General features: G+C 42.8%; 1 protein-coding gene across 2 annotated transcripts in view; it reads right to left on the bottom strand.

Annotated features, from left to right (window-relative positions):
* The window catches only part of nfatc1 (nuclear factor of activated T cells 1), a 47,950-nt gene extending 23,596 nt beyond the window's left edge, over positions 1 to 24,354 (bottom strand). Inside the window, exons 1-6 of one of the 2 annotated variants that reach the window (XM_044335529.1) lie at positions 22,583 to 24,354; positions 20,118 to 21,165; positions 19,566 to 19,725; positions 13,566 to 13,768; positions 10,111 to 10,283; positions 8,460 to 8,600 (exon numbers count right to left, since the gene is read on the bottom strand). In XM_044335529.1, the coding sequence (XP_044191464.1) occupies positions 8,460 to 8,600; positions 10,111 to 10,283; positions 13,566 to 13,768; positions 19,566 to 19,725; positions 20,118 to 21,165; positions 22,583 to 22,601 (1,744 nt within the window). In that variant the 5' untranslated portion in view covers positions 22,602 to 24,354. The remainder of the gene's footprint in view (positions 1 to 8,459; positions 8,601 to 10,110; positions 10,284 to 13,565; positions 13,769 to 19,565; positions 19,726 to 20,117; positions 21,166 to 22,582) is intronic. The other variant, XM_044335530.1, reaches the window with a different exon arrangement.
* Between the last annotated feature and the right edge of the window lie 3,007 nt (positions 24,355 to 27,361).

Genomic DNA, 27,361 nt, shown 5'->3' with positions numbered 1-27,361 from the left:
TTCAGCCTAACATTATTTATATACTAGATATTATCTAGAATAATTTGTGCCACTTTGTGACTAAGTAATGTTTGGTTATGAGAGTTACAAATATCAAATATATTTGTAACTGAAGAGTCATTAGAGTGTTCATAGTGTAAACAGTATATGCAATGTGCAAATAATAGTAAATACAGATTTGTGTTAATGTAACACACCATGTTTGATGGGAGTGGATTCAGAGATGTGCAAATGATAGTGCAAGTGGAAACTGGACACTGTAGAGAGCTTTTATCCAAAGCAACGTACATCTGAGAGACAAGCAAGGATCTAGTCAGGAGAGAAACAATGCGAGTAAGTGGCATGAAGCTAAGTTTGAGTCCGCTAGGGCATAGATGCCAACAGGTGGTGCACAGAGACAATGCATAGAGTGCATAAGATGCACAGAAGCAGATTTTTTTTCTTTCTTCGGTCCATCAAGTGCAGAGGTGTATGCGAAAGAGCTGGGTCTTTAGTCTTTTCTTAAAGATTGAAAGGGACTCTGCAGATCAGATGGAGTTTGGTAACTCGTTCCACCACTGAGGAAGAATGTAATAATGCACTAAGACTCGCTGCAGATTGATGGATTGGCTTTACTGAGTTGTAAGCAGTGGAGTTTTCTGGTGAAAACAGAACCTAATGTTGCTTCCAGCAACTAATCCAAGACATAACAATTCGAGGATGTAGCGATTTGAAAAGACTTTAGTGGAATACATTAGCACTAACTAGTCCTGTAGGTTAATATTTGTCTGAAATATGTTTTGTTGATTTTTGTCTTTATTAAATAAGCATTTGTCAGGAGAGACCAGAAAGGCTTAGGCGAGACAGAAGGGAACAACATGCGACAAAGCTCCTCCAGAGATTTTGCAACTTAAGACCACTGAGCCGCAGGGAAGCCATGATTCCTCTTTGCAAACAACATGCAATAATGAATTTCTTACGACAGATCAATTCTGCAACCTAAACTCAGAACAATCTCACCAGAAAAGTGAGTAAGCTAAGATAGATGACAAAGATAACAAAGGTAAAGCTAGCTTAAACAAAGCAGTGCCTTCTATGGGCATCATACTGTACAGTCATAGTGATCGGCATGTGTGCGTAGTACTGTGAATCAAACTATTGTTGCAAGGAAATCTCCATGTAAACAATAGAAATGAAAAGGAAAACAGTTGCCATAAGGGAAGTTGGACAGGATCCTTGGCAGGATAACTGCTGGAAGGATGTCTCTAAATAAAGGGCATGCTGATGTTTTAAAGGTATATTCTAACATGTCGACAAGCCAGAAAAGGTTTTTCACGCTTCATTTGTCCTCATTTTTTAATATCTACTTCAAACATCAAGTTATATGTAAACTGCACTTAGCAAAGGTATCAGTTAGTCAGAAAACTTTGAATTCTAACTCAACCAATGAGATTATTTCTTCCTCCAGAGCTCTGACTTTAAGAATTTCTTATACATCAAAAATTTAAATAGTTTTCTCTCTCCCTGTCTTTCTCTCTCTCTGCCTCACTTCGCTTTGGGAACGTCTCCAGAAGGGAAGCTTTCGAGGACGATGTCGATCCACAGGAGGTAAACATGTTTTTCAGATCTCCCTCTACGTCTCTCTCACCGTCTACCTTTCTCTCTCCTTCTGACTCACACACATCATTTTTCACATCAATGCAGAGATAGAAGAATGAAATTGAGCGATTTGTTTTTTGTGCCCAGTTACCTATTGCCAGGAAACTTAAAAAAAGAACCTTGAAAAGCTGAATGCGTGGGATGCCTTTGTTTGAAAAGAGTATACCGGATAATTGATAACCACAGAATGTTCCAGAGTTATAGGGCAACATCTGCACAACGCCTGCACTGATCCAATGAAAAACTTCAGCAGCAGTTACTCTCCAGCTTCCCTCCTACCAAATTTCAGCGAGCACAATATGGTTTCTAACTCCCTGGCCCACTGTGCTGGATAATATCCAATATTATCTAAGTTAAACAACTCAGCCTAAAACCTCTCCCCCAAAACCACCCCGACCATATAAACCCAGTACCCTTCTCCAACTTTCACAACGCCCAAGCTCCATTCTCTTTGGCTGCATCCCAGACTCGCAGAAGTCTTACAATTCACATTTCGTTAGCAATGGTCTATACAAATCATTACTTTCTCAGAACAGACATAACACAGTGCAGTCAATGACACAGCGGCGGTGTGCTGTACAGAGTCATGGCAGCCGAGGGGGATCAAACAATAAACAATACAGTTATTTGTCATGTTGGGTTTATAAAGGGAATCAAACAGCTCCTTGTGCTCCTTAATTGGGGCTGGGTGGAGTAGCTTTGGTGCCCAGAGTGAAACAGCGGGGTGGCGTGTGCCCAAGCCCTCATAACGTACAGTAAATATAAACACATGCTCTACCCAGGCCCATGTGGCATGCTGAAAGAGATCCCTTGTCCTCTCTCTGATGACTGAAACTTCTTCCTTCCTACTGCCCTGAAAACACGTGGATTCTGGAAGTTGCATGCAAGCTGCTGCGGTGTGGCGACTGAGAAGAGAGCTGAGAAATGGCAACCAGCGAGGAGGAGATACTGACATCTACTCTTCAGCACAATGCGGCACTACTCACAGCTACAGTGGCGCCTTGTCACTGCACAACGTCATCTGGACGCAGGGCAGCGCTTTCATCAAAAATATCAATTTCTGGAGTTTCTCAAACAGGCCTGCAATTTTTATGAATCATACACTGTAATTTTTTGAAAACAATCTCTGCTGTTTATGTGGCTGTAATTGATTTGTTTATGAAAACAGCCATTGTTCTCAAGAGTGTCGGAGGCAGCCAAACCGCTGAACAGCTTCAAGTGGAAGTCATTGTTCTATGAATGCAATGAAACCGAAGCCCGCTGACCATGTGTACCACCAAAGAAAAGCACCCCTCCCTCCAAACAAAACCACTGCTCAAAGCTAGCGAGGCTAACGGAGCTACCACAGTGTTGCATGTTAAAAACAGCTTCACTCTCTCTGCTGTTACATTTACTGTTGTTTTGTTCACAGCTCTCGTGGGCTTAAAGGAGGATGGTTATCTGTAATTTTCTTCAGGTAATTCCAGACACCATCTGGCAGCTTTGCAGCATGACAATCCTCTTGCAGTTCAATTTTCAGGTCCTCTTACTGGTGCAGCCAAGAATAATTAGACGAAATTGTTGGGGTGTTCCAGTCAGACGTGGAAAGCTCAGCCAGGTTAGCAGTCCACAGAGATACAGAGATGGACAGGTCCAAAAAAATAGCTACCTCATGGCTGATGTGACAAAGGGTTTGGTTGGACACATAGAAAGTGAGTTATTTGTAGGGAGACTAGCTGCAGCAGACAGCAGGCAGCTGTCCAGTGCACCAAGCCAGATGTGAAAGTGCTCTTTTCATTAGGGGGGTTCTCCTCTGCAAGGATTTCCTTCAGGATCTCTCATTCAGATTAACTTATTATCAATCATGGTGGGGAAATACTGTGCATGAAACCCACAGTGTATTAAAAATATTGCAGGAAAGTTAAAAAAAGAAAGTAAACTATGAGAAAGTAGACAAAGGTCAACATAACTTGAAGCATACTAGTTTCAGCTGTTACTTGACAGATCCTGTGTCTACTTGTGATGGTATTACATGTTTATTGGTTTCATCCAATGAAAATGAATGTTTTTAAATGTTGACATTTGCCTTGAAACTTAGTAGACTCTAACTCACCAGCCTAAGAATATAAGATTATCAACAACCTCACACATGTCCTCTGCAGCTACTTTAACATAATACCATCAGGAATGCTTTTTAGATTGCTTGTGTGTAAAACAAACAGAAGGACATCTGGTTTTATTCCACGAACCATTAGACTTTTGAACAACCACAGTACAAGAAATGGTCAGTTTATCTTGTGTATATGTACATAATATGTGTCTTTGTGGTGTTGGACATAGTTCTTTTTTGTTGTGGATATTGGCCAGCTAAAGAATGTCCGCTGCCATTAATCCTTGTTTATTTTAACTCTTTTTAACATTGTCATGTTTGTATTTTTAGATTGTCTTTATTTGTGTAAATTAACTGGTCAAATGTACTTTTGTTTGCAAAACTGCTTGCCTCAAATTAGAAAAGGGTCTAGCTGCAGTCTTGCAGACTCACCCTAACCCGATGTTGTCACCCTAACGGCATGTTAGACGCCCCCCGCGCCCCCTCACCACCACCACTAACCCTAACCCTAACCATCAAGCCTAAACCTAACCAAGTGGGTGTGTCATGTAGTAAAGTGGGTGTGTCGTGTAGATACCGCATGTTCGTGATGTGGCTGCAGCTGGATCTATTTGGTCAAATTGCTCCTCAAGGGCATAAAATATTTTGAACTGAATTACCAATCAGTATCAAGTTGTGATGTGATAGAGTAAGACATCACAAAAACAATATGGCAGACAGACAAGAAGAGGATTAAGAAACCTTTTCATCTATCGAATACCAATTTGGGAACTTTAAATATCAATATGAACAATACTTAAGGATAGGTTCACATTTTTTCAAGACTGTCTAATACAATATTCACATGCTCATGTGTCTATTTAAAGAGTTACTGGTCACTGTACTCATTCCTACTTTGTATACTGGCTGTGAAAAGATCATCCAAACTTTTAGTATGAAATTCTTTTTGTTGCAGAGGAGGGATAGTGACTCAAAGACCTGAAAAAATGTGATATAACATTAATTCATTTATAACTTGTCCAAGTGGCCGTGGCGTAAACAGGCTAATCCACTTTGGCTTGTGTGATTTTGAAAAGTAACGCTCCATTCACTGAAGGAAGACCATGAGGTGCTGTTGAATGTTGACAAAAGCCAGTAAGTAGACCTTTGAGCTTAGGTTATTTTGTTACAGTTATGTTTCAATCTAGTCTAGTTTTGTTTAATTTTATAGTGAAAGTTTCATTTCTCTTTGCTTTAGTTTATTATAATCCTGTCACATCCCCCTCCCTGTTTTATTCCATGTTATATTACATTATGTTATACAAGTCACAACACTGTTCTCTCCTTCATTAATGCAAGGTTTTAAAGTTTAAATTATACATGTAGGTGAATGTTTTTTTCCACCCTGTGTTCAATCTTTGCACCTCACTCTCTTTTATTGTGTTTAATCTTTTTGCTTGGCACCTTTAGCCTTTACTTACTTACAGACAATAAATTACATCTGAGGACTCTTTCGACAGAACCCAGAACACTAAACCACAAAATAACAGAGTGGAATAAAGGACAGCAGGACCTTAATTTCCCAAAAGGAGTGACTGCGACTTATCAGAGACAGCATCTTAAGGGCAGGCCGGGGCGAATGAAAGCAAGGTGAGATTGAGTCGGGTTTAGATTACAGGCTGATGTCTGCAGCGCCGAGGCCATACAGTAATCTCTTATGACTGATTGGCTGCAACCAGGAGTGACAACTGAACTGATGCTATCTTGGTTATTTCTACCGAGACGGCATTGAGGCAGGAGACGAGAGGGGCAGGGTGTGATAGAGCAAGGCTTGACATGCAGTTGCTGTTTTCAGATGTTGTGCTGAGGAGCAGGTGACAGAGAGTGAGTCTCTATGGGGGAAACAGGGATTTCCTTCTGCATGAGTCATAGGTAGCAACAACAACAACACACTAAAAATATGAATATGAGACTGTACATGCACACAAAAGCACAAAAAAAGCTCTTTTTCTTTCTCTCAAACACACACACACACACACAGAGCAGTATTTCCCCCAGAATCTCATTGTCAGCGGAGAGGAAACATCAGACCATTGGACACTAAAACAGAAACCAAAACAAATGAAATTTTTAGTTTATTGGCAGCTTCTTAAGGAAGAGTGACCCATCCTGCCTGTGTATAATTTCAAGGGAAACTCTGACACACACACCCAAACACACACACACATGCTTGTAAGTACTGGATACGTACAAACACACAAGTCGGAGCACTTGCATCTGTCGTTGCCCACGTGTTCTGTTACCGCAGCTTTGTGAATGCTATTTTGTTAAAGTGCTTTATTGGAAAATTTGCAGGAAAATTGTCCATCGGTAAAATTAAATGCTCAAGCTCTTCATGGCAACAAAATCCACCGCTTTGGATTTATGAGTTTGATCGTTAAAGTGTTTCTCAGAGCTCTGCTTTGGCATGAGGAAAATGACGATAAAAGAAGCATTATTAAACGTTAAAATTTGTAATTCTATATGAGGATGTGCAAGCAGACACGTGTTGCATGTTTTTAAATTATGACCTTACCCATACATCAACATACACATTACTTATTTAGCATCTTAGCTCTGTTATACTGTATCTTATTATACCACTGACGCCACTGCACCCCAGAGATTATTGATGTTACTACTTGTCTGCTTTATCTATTTATGCAGAGAGCAGCTGTAAAGAAGACCCAGTATGATCCGTGGGGAGCCCAAAGCTCACAGAGTTAATGAACTGAGAGCTGGTGGCACAGATGCAGCTTAGATAGAGAGGTGGAAGGATGGAGGGAAGCGGAGGAGGGGGGTGGGGGGTGGGGGGGGGGGGGGGGGGGGGGGGGGGGGGGGGGCAGTGTTGTGGAAGCCTGGCTTAAGAGTGTTTCCATGGTAGGATTGCCCAGGAATCTGATGCTGGTGCCAGACGCGGGGAAACCCTCATCAAAAACAAGGGAGCACACCCATCAACACCAGCCCAGAGCCTGCACATGGCCCTAAAGGCAGTCATATTCAGAGCCCAAACAGAACCAGAGGAGCCGCTGACCCAAAGAGTGGATTTTATGAAGTTGTATGGTTTTGTAATTCCTTTGTCGGCACAGAATTCAGTCCGACTCCTCGTCTTTCAGATTGGAGTTTTAATTAAACAAATAATATTTGGAGCAGCGGTACTCTTGAGGAAGAAATAATCTCATTGGTTGGGTTTGACCTTAAGGGGAGGAGCTAAAGAACTACAGTTACTGAACTACTGAAACAGAAGTTTGACCAAAAAAATATCATTATAACATTGAAGTTATTATTATTACAAGGTTTATTTTTCAAAACCTTTGAACTGAGGACAATTAAGCTGAAGAGTTGGAAAAATGAAAGATGAGATTTGCATTTGTCGAGGTTTACCTTTACTGATATGTATTGATATATTAGACGTTACTAATTAAAGGATGGTGATTTTATGTTTTGAATGATTTTGCATCCTTTTATCCTCTGTACTAATTTCAGGAATGACTTTACTCTGCTTACATATAACTGTAGTGATGCACCCAGAAAGCAGTAAACCATGTAGTTTCATTATAATTTGCTTCATGCATGACCTGGAGTTACTTGTAGTGCTTGGTGAAACAGCTTTACATTTTCAGAAAGAAAGTAAAGTGAAAATGCACTCTTATTAAGTCAAAGTAAGGAGACTGTAACCAAAGTATTCATAATTACCAAGATTAGCTGCTTAGTTCAAACTCTAATGAGCAGCTAGTTAAGCTAATGAGCTAGCCTTTAACAAACGACATCTCCAAGTTTATTTTTGTCATGACTGGAGGTTTGTCTTCACCAGTTTGCTAACTCATGCTCCAAAAAGTGTCTTTTTGTCTCTGTCAACTGAGGTTTAAGCCGACCAGTGACTTAAAATCTGTCTCTGAGAAACGGTACATGAGAAACTCTAATCTGCCTCCCTCTCAGGAAGAGATCAGCGTTAATCAAAGAGGTCAGAAAGAGGGGAGCAAGGCCCGAGCTCATACAATCACTTCTTGTTTTGATAAACAATCTCACTATTTCATTGTATGGCGCTGGAGGGGGCTGCCGGAGTGCCAGACCCAGCCTTGAATTCTTCCTTTCACAGGTGGAACAATGAAAAGGCTTCCCTCTTTTCTGAATGAGTCACTGGGCTGATAGGATCACACGTGTTTACATTGCTCAGCCTTGGCCCAAACCGTACCTCACGTTGCTTTGCTAAAGCTAATCAAGGAAATTGCTGTTTGTAAACCTCGTTGTATCAACATCTGGGAGCAGTCCCCTCTCCCTCCCGACCAAAACGGCTTAAAGTAAGAAAAAGAGAAACAAATACTGACGCATGGCACACGTGCACGCACACACACCACGTGCACAGCCACCCACACATACACACACATACACACACACACACACACACACACGCACACAATACATACTGCATTTGTGACCCATTCCTCTGCTGAACAGGCAATGGAAACTTCTGCAAATGTAAATCTGGTGGGTTAAAAATACGGCGCATTAATGTGCACCACATGTGGCACTCTGGCAGGATGGAGGATATTTTGACGGCGGGGGGAGAGGAGGGAAGAGGGAGGGAGTAGTCCTGGGGTTTCTCCAACAACAGAGAGAGGCAGACACACACACACACACACACACACACACACACACACACAGCTGCACTGAGACGATGCAGCCCTGACTCCAAAAACTCCTCCTCCTTTACCTTGAGCCTTTTCCACGAACACCACCTTGGAGTCGTGCTGGAAGTTGTGTCCGTCGAGGAGCATCCTCTCCCCTCCGGGGGCGGGACACGTCTCCAAGCTCTGCTTATCCACCAGCGGTAGCTCCTGGGCCGATCTCTGGGCTGTAGGAGGGAAAACAGAAACCGGCCTCATTGCTCAGCTAATACACACCCACTCCCCATGCAGACCTGAGCATCCAGACTGAGGCTGAATCACTACCTAGACAGCTTTCTGAGACCTCTCTGTAAAACTGTAAACCTCTACCTCTTCATCTTAAAATTAAGATGCCTCTCTGCCAGTAAGTAGGGAGAGGTTTCATGTTGTGTTTATTTGTGTTTTCCTAAAATTATGGTGGATGTTTTGTCCCAAATATTTGGTTTAAGAGTATCTTTCAACTCTCTGACTGTCTTACTCCTCTCTCTTACCTTCTGGCTTGCCCCTCTCATTCCTCGGTCGCTTTCAGTTTTTCCAAAATGATTTATTACTTGCCATGAAATATTTGCAAACCTTTCCTCTCTAAGTATAATGCTGATGTCTTGGCCAGGCCTCTCTAGTGAAAGAAATCTGTAATTTCATCGTGATTGACTGGGATAAATAAATATAGGTTCAATAAAACATCAATATCTTTCTCATGTGAGGATCATCTTTTTGTAATTCGATGCTGCTGCTTTCTGATTTTGATAAAACTCTAATTCCTGGTCTTTGGAAATCATCAGTCTTCCCCACATCTCTCTGTTTCTCTCCCTCTGTCTGTCTGTCGCTCTGCCTCACTCACACACAAAGTGAATTTTGGTCAGAAACAATTGCTTTGTGGCAGTCGTTCAAAAACTAACAATGGTCTATTTCAAGGGGCTGAGATCATGGTTTAACTACTGTCTTTCATTTACCTCATAAGACTTAATCTCAATGGCAGCTCTCACTGCCAGAACCACATGAAGTGGTTGATTTGCCTGAGTTTATCCCGATCCAGTGAAAGGTCAACTCCAGTGCGCTGCAGAAAGTCAATGAAGTTTATCGAGCAAAGGCCTAAATAGCCTTTACACAGACAAATGCTGTCAAAGTCAAATGCAGCTTGCATGCACCGGTTCTGCAGTGAATCTAGTTATAGGGCTGCATCAAATTATTTTAATTGATTAATCTAATGCTTATTTTTTGATAAAGTGATTAATTAATCAGATCAGATTAGACATTAAACATTCAAAAACCAAACAATATTTAATCTACAGTGATGAAACAGTGAAAAGCAGCAACATCTTATATATGAGAAGCTGGAATCAGTGATCCAGGTGATAAATAACTTTAAGGATTAATCAGTAGTGAAAGTTTTTGGCTACTGACTAATTGATTAATCCAGTCCTTCTCAACTTTTTAGTCTTGTGATCTCTTTAAACTTTATTTTGAAACCCCTGGTCACATGTGTCATATGAGTAGTTTCATCACAGCTTTATTTTTTTCCCTTCTAATCAGAGATATGTTTGATTTGAGTTATTAATAAAGGCCAGAAATGGTAAAGCTATCCAGTATTTTCTAAAAATGTGTCTTCTGAACCCGTAGAAAGGTCTTGTCCCCCCTGTTGGTGGTCAATAAGTCAACTATTCACTACTCTAAAAGAAAAAATAAAGATGTACTCACAGCACTCGATGGGGTTTGACGCAGCCTGCAATGACACTGTTCTCCCGGTGGCCTGGTTGATGTGAACTCTGAAAACCATCCGCACACGTGTGTTCTTACGTCCGATGTCGGTCTCCCCCTTCCGCAGCTCTATGTCCGAATTACGCAGCTTCAAGATCCCCGCGCAGTCGATTCTGCAGTCGTGGAGACATAAGGTGAAGAGGTCAAGTTGGAGTCTGTCCGCGAGGCAAATCATCACGTGCGTTGGTGACATATGCTGCAGTTTCTCAGTTAATCAGGTTGTGATTTATATGGTGTTTCATTCTGGACTCACTCAAAACAGTCCTGAGGGATGCTGCGGTCATTTCAACAGAAGATTAACACCACCACCCCCTACAGAGTTTTTACACTTCAGTGCAACTACTCTGGGGTATAGTTCAAACTCTATAGACACAAATGTCTGGGAGCGTTCATTACATAATGAATATCTATGGTATGATCCACAAGAGATCATCCCAAAATATCGTCCCTGTCCTCAAATCTCACAACCAGGAATTGGCTGTAATGATTGTTTTTTTTCTTCCTTTTTTTGTACAGTGTTTAAGTCCTCATCATCAGACACTTAATAAAAGCCTCCCTCCTCCTCTTCCTCCTCCTCCTCCTCCTCCTCACCACTTCTCTCTGTCTGCACTGCACTCATCTAACTTTTTCATACTTAAATACCTCGAGCCTTTCCAAACGGTTTCTGGCTTTTCCATCGCTGTGCTACTTGATGCCGCATTCCTCAAAGCCTAGTTAATGTCAACTTTTACACACATTCGAACACTCCCTAACATTCTTCTTGCCAGACACCAGGGTCTGCTTCACTGGCGAAGTAATCAGGTGTTGATGCTAAGGAGCCCAGCTGTTCGGCTCTCCGCCTACGCAGACAGACTGAGTGCAAAACCACATACTGAGGTGTCCGTTCAGTGCCTGAGAAAAACTTTTAGAAGGACAGCACAATACCAAGAAGAGAGGCAGTATTGTTTTGAAGGGACTCCAGCACAATCATTTAATTTATTAAGAGTTAATTGGAGTCATACCAAGTTGACCAACAACATTTGTGGCTTTGTATCAGCTAAAATATCTGAACTGAGGGTGATTAATGATTTAGTTTAAGACGCATGCCCCTAAATCATCATAAAAAACCATTTCATGATGATATAATAAAGCTTGTATTCTATACCTCATAGTAAAACGTCGACAGTATAGTAAGTCACACTGGAGCACGTGTCAAAACGAATAAATCTTGCGCAAATCCCTGGCCTATACTGTAAGTACTCTGAGGCGTGTCCTCCGTGAGAAAAGAGAAGCCATATCCTGAGGAGAAGTCGTTGTATAAGGGGAGCTTATGTGTTACATCCATTAAAAGGCAGAGAAAGTGCTGATGCTAGCAGCCCGCTACTGCCTGCAGCTCAGACAGAAACCCCACGTCCCTGTTAGCAGCTCTGAGCTTCCCCAGTAATCTGATCTCTGAGGCTTATAAAATGGGAAAGCCATTCGTCTGTGTACAGAGGGCAACACGTTCAAAACCCAAACACACTCGAGGAGGCCTGCACGCTCATGGACACACACACAGATACATTAGATACAAAACTCTTATGTCCATAGTCTCAACTTTTTTAGAAAATCTGTACATCTAACATGCTTTTAAAGGCTCAAGAGGAGCAAAAAATTTAGCCAGGTAGAAAACTGAAAGGATACCTCGGTTGAAGTATTACTCTAAACTGGAATTCAGAGATTATCACATGGTATCTTTACAGAGCAGCTGGCTATCATGCACAAACTGTTGCATATCAGATGTTCTTTTTGTGAAGTTCAGCTCAAGTCTCAAGTCATTTTACATAAGTTCAAGGCAAGTCTCAAGCCAGCTGATACAAGTCCAAATCAGGACTCTGGCACTGGAGGGCAAATATGTCAAGATGCAAATATGGGAATGCTTTAAAATGCCACATTTGAATGTTTTTTCTTTTAAAGCTGTTCTAATTCTGGTTTTTACATGAGTCATGGACCATTGTGTGACTAAACTTACTTTAGACTTGACATGAAAGTAAAACATTTTTGCATGGCCTCACATCTGTATATCTGATTAATAGGCTGCTGCACTGAAGGGACTTAGTTATGAGGTGGTATTTAACAAAACACTATTAACACAGCTTTGAAAGGAAGGATGTTAAAATGCTGGGTCACTGTAATGGTTAACATTCACACCTGAAAGACTTGCAGCTTGACCTGCTTGACCACTTGGACTTTGACGTGGACTTGCCTTCAAAGACTTGACTTGTACATACATATCTGTAATGACTTGAGATCTGACTTGTCATGAACAACTTCAGACTTGACTTGGACTTGTCTCGAATAACTCAAAAACTCGACATGGACTTGTCTCATATTGCTTGAGACTTAAAGGCATACTACGCAAGATTTGTTGGTTGGCATTTAAAGTTGGCCCCTCCTCCCTGGCTCATTTACATCAGAACAAGCTGAGAGAGAGCGAGAGCAGTGGTGGTTGAGTGAGCTAGAAAGTGAATGAAGAGAGCGAGCGGCAGTAGCAAGAATAAAGCTGTGAATCAAATAAATAAAATATTATTTTCTGATTGTTTCATGGCAGTTATGTTCTGAAGCACAAATAAACACGCCCACACCTCTGCACACCTCTGCCGAACCATGCGGGAAGGTGCCGCATTGCCAGATTTTGTGTGAATGCAGAGTTTCATCCTGTCCGCTGTGGCCTCTCTGCTCTGTGTGTGTAGCTCAGCCCCACCCTCGGTCAAACAGACACACAGACAGAGAGCAGAGGGGCAGCACACAGCAGAGGAGAGAGACGCAGAAACAGGGGAAACCTGGTCACTATGTTTTCAAACAACCTCACACCTGTGTGCTGTTATTGGCTGGGGGCTACACACCCACTACCCAAAGGTTGGCACACAGGGGCGTCCCAAACACAGCAAAATAATAAGAAAATACAGGCAGAGGGCTGGGTCTCTGTAGATAAATACACCGCCACATGCTTCCAGTGGGTCATAAGTGATGATTAAGGGGGGTGAGAGGGATTTTTGTATAAGTCTATACATTGTTTTTTAGGAAAATCTTGCATAATATGCCTTTAACTTGGATTTGCATTTGCAGACTTGACTTGCACATGTCTCTAATAACATAAGGCATGACTTGCTCTAAGATAATTACAAATAACTGACTTTTTAACCAGATTTATTCCAGTTTTAACCAAGACATCTGGGGTTATTTCTAAGTCTTTTGGGGCAAATCTAAGTCGAGTCTTGAGTCATTCCAGACTTTATATGGACTTGTCTTTTAATTAGATGGCTCATTTAAACCAGACCAAAGCAAAAACATTTAAACCAGATTTAGCCATCTTTTAACCTACAATTCACCAACTCACATCTCACTGGGTAAGTACAGCCTCTGACACTACTCACATGGCTCGCATGTTGTTCTCTGGCAGCAGCGGGATCTCCAGCACCTTGGTGTTATTGTGCAAGGCCTCGTGGCTCGGGGTGGACACCGTCTTCCCGGTGATGCGGTGAACCTGGTAGAAGGCGTGGGGCCTCAGGAGCCTGTCGTCAGCTGTGCCAATGAACAGCTGCAGGGTCAGAGGCTCACTCTCCATGTAACCGTGCAGCTAAGAGGGGGAGAAAGAAAAGACGCAGTTGTGGTTAAGCCCTCACGTCTTCTCCAAAAAAATAAAAAAGCAGCCACTTGCATGCTATAAAACAAACCAAGGTCTTTCAGAGGTCAGGCCTTCAGTGTGATGGTTTTCAAACAACGTGCCCATTTAGGATCTTGTAATCATTTTATCTTGATTAATTTACTACCAGTGGCCTGTGTGCACTTCCTCCATCAGTTCATGTCAGGCCTTCCAAGATGTTGATCCTACAGTAGCTGAATCTCAGGGGCAGACGCTGCCAGAGAGCAGTAAAACCACCCACCTACAGCCAGCGGCGTTGTGATTTGTGAGCACTGTGCTTGTCTTGTGACAAGACTGAGCCAGTGTTTCAGCAGAGTCAAGGTCATGTCAGCTCCACAAAGCCCCGGTCAACCAGGGTCAAAGAAAACTCTCACTAGTGACCCTGTTCTGATTTTTATCAGTAAAATGATCCCACGCACGTTTGAGTTGGAGACAGTACAAAAGTATTGCTCGCTGTTGCTGGCAGGCTGAACCCAGAGCTTCTTAAGTATTCCCAGACCTCCATAGGTGTTACTTGACAGGGGGCCTCCTGCCAGGATGACCTCAACCACCCAGCCTGCAGAGTGCAGGCATGAAGCCCAAACCCGCAGGGTGAAATCTGAGAACAGCGGCTACTACTGACACACTGTCTGAAAGTTATGTATGTTATCCATACAGTGTGACGGGTGAGAAATTACAGCAGAATACTCAGCGTTCTGAAGTCAAAACAATGGAGTGAAACACAAAGGGTATAAGAAGAAAGTAGAGGGGCTCCAATAAAGGAATGTACTAGTAAATATAATGTATTGAAAGTAGAGATCATATAGACAAATTGGTCATGTTAATGTTATTTAAGATGTTAAGGCTGCAACCTATAACTTGGCTCATAATCAAACTACAGCAAAGATGGGGGAGCCTATCTGTGTTGCATATGTGAGGCTGTTTCACCTCATCGATGTTGGTTGACAGTGAAAATTTCATCGACCGATCAGGTAACATGAATGCAAATATGATGAATTTTGATGGCATTGTTATTGTTGACCAGAGAGGTGGTTTTTTGCATTTCACCACACTCCACCATACAGACTGATATATTAATGATATATTACATTGGGAGAAAAACTCCCCAATGAAACATTCAAGTTGTTACATTTACCAAAATTCTACCTCTCTTCAGCCATTTGGTCCTTTTTGGCTAACAAAACATCTTTCCATCCTTTTCATTAAAAACAGGCAATTGCTACACCTGAACTGCTCAGACTGAATTAGAGAAGCTGATATTGTTGGACAGTCACGTCCGGTGTTATGACTATCTTCTCTATGGAGCGTTAGCTGAAGCAACAGGACCTTAGGAGTCCAAACTGGCATTACGAGGCAAGAATAATGTCTTAAAATGAACAATATGTGCACATCAGTATCCACAGACCCTGTCAAAGTGTCACAAAGGCATACACTGAACCCCAACTAATTATATGCCACTGTGGGTAAGAGTGTCAGCTGAAACCATTGGTGGAGAAATGTTGAAATGAAGACCACAGTTTTCACTTACATAAGAAGAGCACTCGAGGTGAGGAGTACCCACATCGCGAGTAAAATGCTCAGTATGGGGAGGCACAACATGTGATTTGGAGGAGGATCCCTGTCAGGGTTAAGAGCCTGCAAAAGCCCTGTATATTTGTGTAAGGAAATGGGTTGCTGCCTAGCAATGCTGTTTATTTAGGCAGCAGGAAGGAGTGTGATGAAGTGAGGTAGCCAGATTGCAAGGTTAGGTGGCTCCTTTCAAAATGCAATTACTAACAGATTATGGATTATCATCTTTAAATCATTATCAGAAACATAGTCTAGAGAAATAGAGATACTCTATAATGTCATCTGAATGCTTTCAGTTTCAGTTTTCCAAAAACTTCACGAACCATGCAATCGTAGAAACATTTACCACTCGTATCGGCATCGTCATCGATCATTTCAAAGTATAAAATGATCTAAATGGCAATCGTGCAATCAAGAAAGCCTCTTCCCTTCTTGTTTTATAAATGATCTGAATCCTGCGTTTTATAAAGCAGCTGCAGCGGACAGTTATGATTCATTGATGCAATTAAATCACTGTGATACCACTTCATGTAAATCCACCGCTCCCCCTCCCGAGCAGTTTGAAATTGGCAATGCAGGCACCCCTCCCTAGTTCATATTATCACCCACAAGAGGAATGCCGAGACTTCGGCTGCTCAAGGCACCAAAGAGGAGTGAGAAAGGGGTGAGGGCGACTGGGGCTCCCTCTCTGTTCTATCACGAGCCCTCCCAGCTCTAAAAAGATGATCACACACGCACACAAACACACACATACGCCATCCTGGATTTCAGATTTGTCGAGAGACGGATAGCCTGCTTTGACCGACAGTTCGTCCTGTTACGCTTTTTGCTTCACATGATATTTGTTCATTACGCTTTGTTCAGAAACCTAAATTCGATGACAAGGATGAAAGCCGAGAATCCGCAAGGCAATAAGAAAAGACACATGACTCCAAAATAATGATGATCAGATCTACAAAAATGCACTTCAAAACAGCTAGTTTGATGTGTCTTTTAAGCAATGGGAAGCTCATGAAAGCTAACTTCAGACAAAGAAAAAAGAAGACCTCACAGACTTGAATAGGGGGTATTTCCACTCCACCAAAGTGCAGTATGAAACCCTGAGCATTAACTGCGGTGAGGACTGCACACAGCACTTCAGAGGGGCATACTTCAGTCTGTGCTGGCGTAAGGGCGGGTGTGGTTGAGGCAGGCAGCAGCAGCGATGGCACTGAAAAAGAACAGAAAACAGCCGACGTAGCTGTGCTGGATGTTGGAGGTGGAGAAAAAGGAACCACACAGAACAGGCCCTTCCAGAATAAACTCTGTAAAGTCTGGGCAGGGTTTGAGTCAGAGGAGCGACGGGACAAGCCAGAGAGACTTCGTCAGCCAGCGTCCACAGCAGAGGTTGCAGCGTTGTGTGTACCATGTAATCAGGAAGTCACAGAGATGGGGCTGCCTTGTCTGAGGCTCCCTTCAACATCTCCATCAGAGGCTGCCAGAAACGTGTGTGGTTTAGTCGCTGCCGCCTCCGCAGGACGCAGCGCACGATGATGTCAGTCGTACACACGGGAACTTTCCTAAACAAAGGGAAGTCTGTGTGGTTGGGGTGGTAGCTGGCGGAAAAGTAGGGGGAGGTTTGGGTTTAGGTTTAAAGAGAACACTCTCTATTTCAGCTGGGGTGAACTCAGACCCCTGTCATTAAATCATTAGCACCTTCTCATGGACAAATACACGCGCCCAGCACGGATGTGTGGCTGAAGTTGCCACACGTTGGATGGTTCATGTTTTGGTTTCCAAATTTCTTATTCCACGGAGTATTTCAATTTCCTTATTCCACTGCTGTCTGATCAACAAAAAGCACACGAGGAGAACTTCAATCCAAATACTATTAAATTTAACCTTTTCTACATGATACCTTGACATGGTGGGAAAGAAAGTATAGTTGTGTCCCAATTTCATGTGTGTACTATCTATCAATCATCCTAGTAAACTGTTTTTGCGGTTGGTGTACAAAAATCAATGTAATTAATTTGTAATGATGCCATAAACGCACTGACGAGCGTCAATCAAACTGCACAACCACTGCCAATAAAACTTCACAAAGAGACACATTTAATCATTTCTAAGATGTTCCTGGAGCTGTCACACCACTATTCAAAAATGAATTTTAATAGCAACACCTCAATTTGGTGTGACAATAGTGTCCATCAATGCCACATTCAAAAAAATCTTGCAGATTAACCATCGTGCTGACTTTTGTGAACACAACACATTGGCCAGGTCTATATTCTCAGCCGTTTTTATCATCACAGATATATCATGTTGGTGTACAGCAGTGGTTCCTAACTTGTGGGGTGCCCATTCATAAATTTACAGGACAGCACTTTCATTTCGTAGTGCTATTTCCTGCTTCCTTGTGAGTGGTGCGTTCCACCTCAGACCACACCCAACAGTGATGTCCTGGTGTACAGACACACCCTGGAGTACACTTCATCACCGCAGCAAGATGATAGGGTGTGATAACTGGAGGTCAACAAAAATAAAATTTTCAGCTACTATTAAGTTGCTTCTTAACTACAGAAATAACAAATGTATGTTACATAGTTTGACCACCGGAGGGCACTGACACGATTATTTGTCAACTGTAAAACGTCCTGCTCACTACAAATATTGGTCACAATTCTTAAACAACCAAATTAAAGGTTTTCTTATAAAAAATGTTTCTTTATGTTGTGTGTGTAAAAAAAAGGTGAATGTATTGTTATCGCATTTATCTAAAGCACGAGTCATTTCTTTTTCTGACCACTTGGAGGCAGAACTCCACAAAAAGCTGAATATGTTTGACTTCCTACCAGCGACCGCTCTAACATTACATTATATGCATTTGACATATTGTTGATATGAAAATATTGATTTGAGCTTTAACTCTCAACTATAACAAATATAACAGGAACTGGCCTCAAATATCCAGCATCAGTCAGGCTCTAGAGAGGATACTTACTTCCTTTGACCCTTTTTGAGTTGAACTCACTACATACTCAAAGCCTGCTTAGAGTTAGTATGTAATGTTAAACAGGAAAACAGATTATTTTTGGCCTTAAAATGGCTGCTTAACAATGTTAGCATTTCCAATTCAAACCAACAAGACATGAGGAACGAGCTGCTTCTTAGCTGCTTTGAGAAAAACTGCACACTCTAAAAACCCTGTTATTAAAACCAAAAGGCAAACACAGAAAAACTTTGCCCCATATGTGACGAACATCTGGTAAACTTGTAGGCCCATTGTAATGTATTAATAAGATGTCAAAAGGTATTAATTAAACTGACAGCCCGGCTTACCACTCACTTTGCCCAACTCATTGCTGCAGACCCTTTATTTATTCAGAGACTGAGGTCAGATGTGTGCAGTAATGGTTGGGGGACCAGATGGGTTTATAACCAAAACATATCTGCAGTGGTCCACATTTTTTTTCTTTAGACTCGACCACCAGAGCTACTGTGGTTAAAGCTCATGACTAAGCTCTTACTGGCCATGCTACATCACTTTGTAACTGTCTGTGCTGCACTCGACAACGCAATGGAAAAGTCTGAGTCACCCTTGTCTGGACAGGAACTGACTGAGTGGACTGGTCTGTCTAATAGCATACCTATGGTATTCCATTCAGAAATGTGACATCTTTAAATAACATAACAGCCAGGTCATGAAACATATGTCGCCACAATCTGTTTTAACACATGAAGTTGAAAACCAGGAGGGGGAAAGTGTGGAGGCGAGAAGTGACGAGGTAAGGAGAATAAATAAGCCTAATGGTTGCACCGTGTGTTGGTCTAATCATCACCGGAAACCGAAGTGTCTAGCTCAGTGGTTCCCAACATTATATACACAAGGGAGACACCATATAAAATGAGGGGTTGCAAGATGATGAATAAGAAAATTGTGTTCTCTTTTTTTCACTTTTTTATGATCTTTTCTTGAGTAATACTGGAATATTTTACTTCTAAAAATATCTATATGACACAATCAAAGAGGGAAAAACCCGTCTTTGGTTTAAGTGCTCACAGCTTTTAGAAATATGCAACCTGTTATACGGGGTCTTAACTAGACACTGCTTTCTTTTTTTTTTTTTCTAAAAAAGGCATCACAAGCCAAAAAAAGTTAAAAACTGCTGATCTAGCAGACCTGAACGACTGGGTGTCCTCCTGCCAGGGCTTTCACTGCTCCTCTGCTGCCCTCTGTCTCATAGTGGGCCCGGTGGTGGGATTTGGGCTGCACGTCGATCTGCAGGCTGTAGGGCCCCGAGCTGGACGGCAGCTGCCAGTCGAGGGCTGGCAAGGATGGGCTGTCAGGGCGAAAACACGTCCAACATGTCAACTTAACAAAGAGGGAGGAGGGCTTATTTTAGATGCACTTATCAAGGTAGAATGTGCAGAATGTGAACACTGTGATATGCCAAGCCTCGTGATAAACCTGTTATGAAATTACAAATATGCATAAACTTACTTCTTGTTAGTAAATATTCACAGTGTGTTCATGTAAATAAAGTGAATATATTGAGAAATTCTGACATAACTCCTCAGTTGCCAAAAATACTGAAACAATTTTAAATTTATATGCAGTTTTACACTTTAATAAGTCTTGAGTGCACAAAAAGCTGTTCCCCTCAGGGCCTTTTTTTCAGGTTTTCATCTGCTCAGGGCTTAAATCTAACTCAAACTGTCACTCCTTCTTTACCTGACATATTGCTTTGGTTTGGACCAGGAGTATGGATGCTGTGGCACGTCCAGAAACCCGCCACAGTAGCCCTCCTTCTTTAAGGGCAGGCGGTTGGAGTGGTGCTCATCTTGACAGAGCTCCCCAGCGCTCAGCTCTTCGCCTCCAGGCTCTAACTTCAGGCTGACTGTGGGGTTATGCTCCATGCTGGTTTTCCGGGCCTTCATAGGGATTCCCTCCCCGAGGTCAGCCACTCCATCTGTGGTCAAGGCGTTGATGGCTGCCAGGATGGCCGAGTTGGTGTATTGGTTGGTGTTTGGAAGCCAGCTCTCCTCCGTGACGCTGAGGCGAGGGGAAGCCTGTGGGGACAGCCCGGGAGAATGGTTGGGTGAGTACGGATAGTGCTTGTGCAGCGCCCCGCTGCCGTTGAAGCTGTACTTCCTCTTTGCACCGCACGGGGAGTTGGGCCTGGAACCTCGCTGACCTATCCAGGTGTCGTCTGTCACGCTTGTGCGAGGGGAGGTGGAGGGGGAGTGGCGTGGGGAGCCACCAGGGCCGCAGCCATCACCTGGCAGGGCGAGTGTGGAGCCCTTGGGGGAGACTGAGGGAGACTGCCAGGGGGAGTTCTGGGGAGAGTTGTCATAGTTGTATGAGTAGCTTGATTCATAGGAGGACGCTTCGGAGTGGCAGCTGCGAGATGAGATGCTGCTGGCTGGACTCAGGCAGCTGGGGTCACGATATCCATCTGCACTGGGGAGGGTCAGCGTCACGATGGAATTGACTCGCTTGGCAACAGGAAGGTTGTTCTCCTCCACCTCATCCTCAGGAAACTGACCGTAGGCTGTGATCTCGATACGAGGACTCTCCAAGGTTGGGGCTCCGTTCGGGCGGACGCTTGAAGATGAATAGTAGCCGGCCGCTCTCATGTCATCCTGGGCGTCATAACTGTGAGGCTCGGAGACAGAGACAGATATAGTGGGGCTGGACTGGAGGCTGTGGTACTGCGAGGGAAGACAAGGGTTGCCCAGCGGCAGGGAGAGACTGACATTTGGCGTGTAGCCATATGCATCTGGAAGGCAAACAGATTGAGTTTGTTACCATGATAATCAAACACACATTCACTGGCTCCCTTACTGAGACAGTTGCCAAGTTGAGTCTCATGAGAGCTGCTGCAGAAGTGTTGCCTATAATGGCAAAAGAACAGCTTGCCTACTGAATTTGGCCCTGGCTATTTCCTGATGCAGAAGGTATGAAAGTTAAAGCTTAATGCCTCGTCTAAGGGAGATCCCCAATCATACACTGAACACAGTTAAGCCAGTGACACAAAACCTTTCTGAACGGTTCAATTTGTTCAAAGGAAATTAGGTGGGCGACACGAATAAAGGGGCCAAAAATAACTCCAGTCTAAATATAACCAAAGTCAAGACCAGGTGGTTTTTTTCCACTTCACATTGCCAGATGTATGCCACTTAATGCGTATGCTGCAGACCATAAAGTGTAACATTATAAAAACACACACTGACGCTTTTGTTGGCCAGTTTCGTGTTCCAACGGCCATCGAAAATAAACACAGGAGGGACATGACTCGTTTATTCGCATGCTGTAAAGGTGCATGCTGTACCCAACCAGAGGCAAGCTCATGGTTTTGTGCCAAAACTCCCGCTGGGTCGTATGAAACTCTGCCTGTCTGTGGCGAAGGCTGAGGTCACAACCAGGGGCTGAGGAGGGGGAACATGGGAACGGGACTTGTGGTTATATGGTGCATGAGGCTCGGCGAATGTGACCACAGTGGAGCACATTGATACGGAGGGAGACGGCAGCCAGATGCAGTCAGACAGCTCGCAGTCACCACAGCTCCTGTCTGCTGTAAATTTAAGAGAATTAGGGGCCCCGCCATAAAGTCTATGACATCAGTGCTGCACCATATGACTCCTTGTAATAAAAGAAAATTATGCTTACATTTAATGCAGCTTGCGGTGTGTGACACAGTAGCACTGAAATGTTTGTCCTCTATAATTAGACTGATGTGAATTAGCTGGAGGTTGCAATCCTAACAGGTAGCCTCAGGGACTTTGCCATCAGATGACTCTGCTCAATACTGGCCTCTAAATCATGCTCTATGTTACCCACAATGCCATGTCAGTCATTAGCACAGCTTCAATTCTGACTATTTTGGGAACACTTTTAGTCATGAGAGCAGCAGAGCCACGCCCACCTTGCCCAAACCAGCAGGGAGGGGCGCACATCGACTGTCCATACTCCTGCTTTAATAATGTTAGAATCTGCATGGATTCTGGCAGAATACAGACATTCAACTGACAGGAAGATGCAGTTAAGACCATAATTCAGTGTAACACCACTGTCCAATGTATCGCATCCGGGTGTGAAGTGTCAAACAGTGATGAGAAGTTGAATAAATGCCATATTAACAGCTTTACTGTGCAGTGATACTAAGTTTACGGTAGTAAATATAAACTCAAACTCACCCTCTTCAGCAGATTTCATTTTCTTCTTTGCGCAGAGAGCAACGTCTGAGATCAAACTCTGAGTTCAGTTGCAGATGGGAGCGATTCCTTATCCATATAGCGGAGTTTATATATTCCCCAGCTGTTGCTCAGGATCCTCTCTCGCTGTATAACCGCACACAAACAGCGAGAATGAGAAATAACAATGTCAAAAAAAGGCTTAGTGGAGAAAAAGCTGTTTCTTTTTCAAAAAGAAAAAATAGCCTCGCATCCAAAAGGAAAGAATCTAATTGAGATGCGTCAAAAAATATTAAAACGTTGAATAGATCATCACTTGAGTTGCATAAGTTTGCCCTCAGAAAAAGCTATTTTCGTCGCTGTGTTGAGATATCTGACTCTGTGTCGGGGGATCCTGGCTCTTCTGGGTCGCTGTGACGCACTGCTCCGGCGCACAGAGGACTTCTGCGCTTTTAAACTCGGGGATCACCTCGGCGCGGCGTACCGCCCCTCCAAACTCTGACGCAGCTGTACGTCCGACCATCAAATGGGGATCCAATGGAGATCCTTTCTCTCACTGGGGTTTCCAGGATCAAATGAGGCCAATTAACGAAGCTGGCAGTGAAGCCTAAAGGCTCCGAGATGAGTAAAATAAGCCTCGCCGTGGGAGGGTCAAATACAAACCTCCATTGATTGGAAAAACATCCTATACCTCGCCTGCAAGAGCTAGTACAGTAGAACCTGAGCCAGGGTGAACATCCTTCTGAATATAAACAGTGGAATAACTTGGTTTAAAATGACACAGCACAGCATAAAACACCATGATTTGTTGGGTGACAGATGTTAAAAGAAACCTTGTAAGGCAAACTATGTCCCCATGATCCATGACTGACTTAATGAGCACAAACAGCATTAATCTGCAGTTTCCACCCACATTGTCTGCAGTATCTGCTCCCCTTGGCATCACATACAAAGGAGTTATCAATGTGCTGCTGCAAGACACTGCACATGGAATCTCCTAAATCAAGATTTATGTGCAGACTAATCCTCACGAGCATTTTACATAAAACTGCTGTCATTTTCACCCTAAAACAGTCATTTATCAAGTGGTTACAGCAGATGGATGTTCAGTTTAAGGCTGCTGGGTTTTTCAGAGTGCAGCTGGAGCAGCAGCAAATAGGAGGACAGGTGACCTGAGCCAAGCATGCCAGAACATACGTATAGCTTAAGTGCTGCTTCATAGGACATAAAACATGAAACTTCCTTTAGATCTTGCACATAGGCGTCTCATGGGGTTTTGAAGTTGTTGCAAAGGCAAATAATTGCTTTTCCACTTCCTACTGACAGACTGCACGTCTGCGGGGCACAAAACACATAATTATCCATACTTGCATAGAAGTACTATATAAAAATCAAGTCCTATACCCAGTCATTTGACACGCTGAACTGAGAATCTTCATAGAGTTTTCCATAAGCCGCTCTCTGCGGTTGGTGTATACTTATTCGGCTTCTCTCCTCAGCGCATTCAGTCCCATGCAGGCAGGGTTGTTGCTATCTTTGGCAGGTCTGGACCTTTCAGCAGCTGGCAGCAGGCCCGTGGTTTCTGTGATGACAATAGTCACATGGTGGCTCTCTAAGAGTCTGTCTATCCTTGGAGGTGGGAAGCTACTTTACAGCACTACAGCACCTTATCAGCTGGCCCTGTTTGGTGTGATCCTTAGAGGTGGTGGAGTGCCAAGCCGTTGTCACTTCCAGTTAGGGGGTTTTAAAGGTGCAGTGTGTAGAATTTAGTGGCATCTAGCAGAACTGACTTGGCAGAAATGGAATATAATACGCATAATGTTTTAATTAGTGTATAATCACCTGAAAATAAGAATTATTGTGTTTTTGTTACCTTTACATCTACATAGGGGGTGGGTCTCCTTCCAAGGAGGCCACCATGTTGCACTGCCATGTTTCTACAGTAGCCCAGAACGGACAAACCAAACACTGGCTCTAGAGAGAAGTTTGGCAGCCACTGTATGTTCTCCTACATGCTTGGAAAGGGAGGGTGAGAGAAAGGATATTCGGTTATTTAACCTCACCGCTAGATGCCACTAAATCCTACATACTGCACCTGTGTCTCTCTGTAATGTTTCTGCAAGACAGTTTTCATCTTTTTAGGTCATTTTAGATTTGTTTTGTAGATTCTAATGAATGTATCAGGATAATTACTTCAGCTGAATTGGAGTAGAGCTCAATATTTCTACACTCTGCTCTTGCATCTACTATATTCATGTGACCAATACAACTAACTTTCAGTCCCTGCAAACCTTCATTAGAGCATGAGGTTTCTGTTATAGCCAATGAAGAAACAACATTCACTCATGGCAAAAATCTTAAAAAGGGCAATTCAATATACTCTAAAAGAATCTGCATAATGCTAATGCAGAGCTTGATTAAATCAACTGTCTAATCTTGTTTTACAATTTTAAGCATTTCACTTTTAGATCTCCTATTAGCCTCTCACTGGAGAATACTGTAGAAAGCAGCAAGTAATGGCAAACCTGCAAAAGATCAAGAATATGTGATGCAGGCACATTTCTTTTACAAAATGCAAAAAATGCAAAGTGTGCTGCATCTAATTTGCAGTCTTTTGATAGAGTACATGTTTTCTACCCCTTACTAGATCTGCATTAAGGTGCAAATTACTTCCAGCAACCTGAGTGCCTAAGTGCATGATTGCCCTAAAAGTAACTCTTTGTCTTCCCCCTTTGTGAGATTTCAGTGATAGGCGGTAGAGAAACTGTTTTTGAAATCCACTCTTAATCCACATTTGTCTCCATTGTGCAACAACATGGCACGCATGTCCCAAATCCAAAGCAATATTCCCTCCTCACCCATTGGGATCTCATTTTGGCAGAGCTCTCTCGCCAGCAGAGTATCTGAGGGAGTGACGGCACTTGTGAAATCCTAGCTGTCTGTTTCATCATGGGGACGTGGCGCGGTGGCTCCCCAGTCATTTAAAGAACCCCAGTCATTTCTTTGACCTCATGGAAAGCTGTCATGGGGGTAGGGGTCTAATTGGGGCAAAAGGTGGAAGAAGGGGGGGGGGGACTGCCACTCCATAGCTATGTGTAACTGTAACATGCACTGCAGTAAACACTTCCACCCATCTGCAGTTAATAAATAGCTCTGCTGCTGATTGACTCGTGGGGTCTTCTACGTCACGGCGGTGCTGGGGCTCGTAGTTTTTCCAGCCAGGCCTGTTGCTGGTTAGCGGACACCTTGGTAACAGGCCGCCACAGACCAGATGGATCCAGAGCCCCAACTGAGAGAAGAGCAGAGTAGATAATGAGAAACAACACCAACATCCTGGTCTGATAATATAGACTAAATAGAGAGAAAATAAGCCCCTCTTTGATATCAACAAAGCTGTGTTTCACCGCTGTGAGTCACACAAAAGGTGCTGATGTAATTTAATACCAGAGCTAGTTTTACATTTTTTTAGTGTACGTCAGATCTCAAGTCTTGAAAAACAAGTCTCATGTTCTTCGGGGTGAGTCCAAGTCCAAGTCTGTCAGGTCTAAGAATGTTGACCATTGAAACGACACAACATTTGACATCTTCCTTTCAAAGCTGTATGTTTACATAACTACAGACTACTGAGACTCAAGACTAAATCCTGTCAATCCAAATGTCTAATAATAATATATTCAAAGTGTGTGTCTATTCAAGTCCTGCTTGACACTGTCAAAACTTGACACTTAAATGTCTCAAGTCATTATGTTGTCAAAACTCACAGAAGTCAAGTCCTTATTTTATGATTTAAAGCTGCACTAATTCATATTTTCATATTAACAATAAACTAATAAGTATATGGAATGTAAAAGGGCTCACTTGTAGTAATGAACCCACAGAGAAATATCACCCAACATAGCAGTCCCCTTTAGCCTTATGAAGCATTTAAGCATCTTTTAGCTTATTGTTTTGGTTCTCTGGCTCGTAATGTTACTGTTTTGCTTCACTCTCCTCATTGTTTTAGGCCACAACAAGCAGCTGTTTACACTGTTGAACACATTAAACACTAACCTGCCCAGCACCAAAAAGCAGACTGACAATGTTAGCGGCTAGCTCATGAAGAATTTAGCTGCTTAACAGATATTTCCCTCAGGAGTTGGTGGAGACTAAAAGGTGAGTGAATATTGGACTTAGATTCATCAGGTACACACAAACACGACTCCAAATGAATGATCAACGCTGCTCCATGTTTGCTGTATATGTAAATAAGCAACTGTTTGCTAACAAGTTCATCATATCAACTTATAATATGTGAGCGTCGTGTTTACAGGTTGTTTCCACTGCCCCTAAGTATTATATAAGTATAAGTACTTATACTTATACTTTTAGGTTCAAAGTTTCAAGTTTGTTGGTGTGCTCTGTTGCACCTGTAACCACACCCAACAGTGATGTCACAGTGTACTGACACACCCCCTCGAGTACACTTCTACATCACTGAAGCAAAGTTAAACCACTGGAAGTCAGCAAAAACAAGATTTTCAACTACTGTTGATTTGCTCTTTAATACAAAGACTGACTTTCGCATATTGAGGGTTTAAGGCAGTGATACACAGGGCAACTGTTGGGCAACTCGGATGGACAGCAAAGACATAACTCAGAGATTTCACTTTACTCCCACAGGATTTTTTCTTTACTAGGAAACAAGTGAACAGACCCTGTCGCACACTTTCGTTGCTTGTCCACATTACCCAAGTGCATCTATAAAACAAAAAGATTTAAGACGCATCACATGTAAACATATGT

This window comes from Thunnus albacares, chromosome 19, assembly GCF_914725855.1.
Source record: "Thunnus albacares chromosome 19, fThuAlb1.1, whole genome shotgun sequence".
Classification (NCBI taxonomy): domain Eukaryota; kingdom Metazoa; phylum Chordata; class Actinopteri; order Scombriformes; family Scombridae; genus Thunnus; species Thunnus albacares.
The sequence above is the reverse complement of the archived record's forward strand: the minus strand, read 5'-3'. Positions and strand labels throughout refer to the sequence as shown.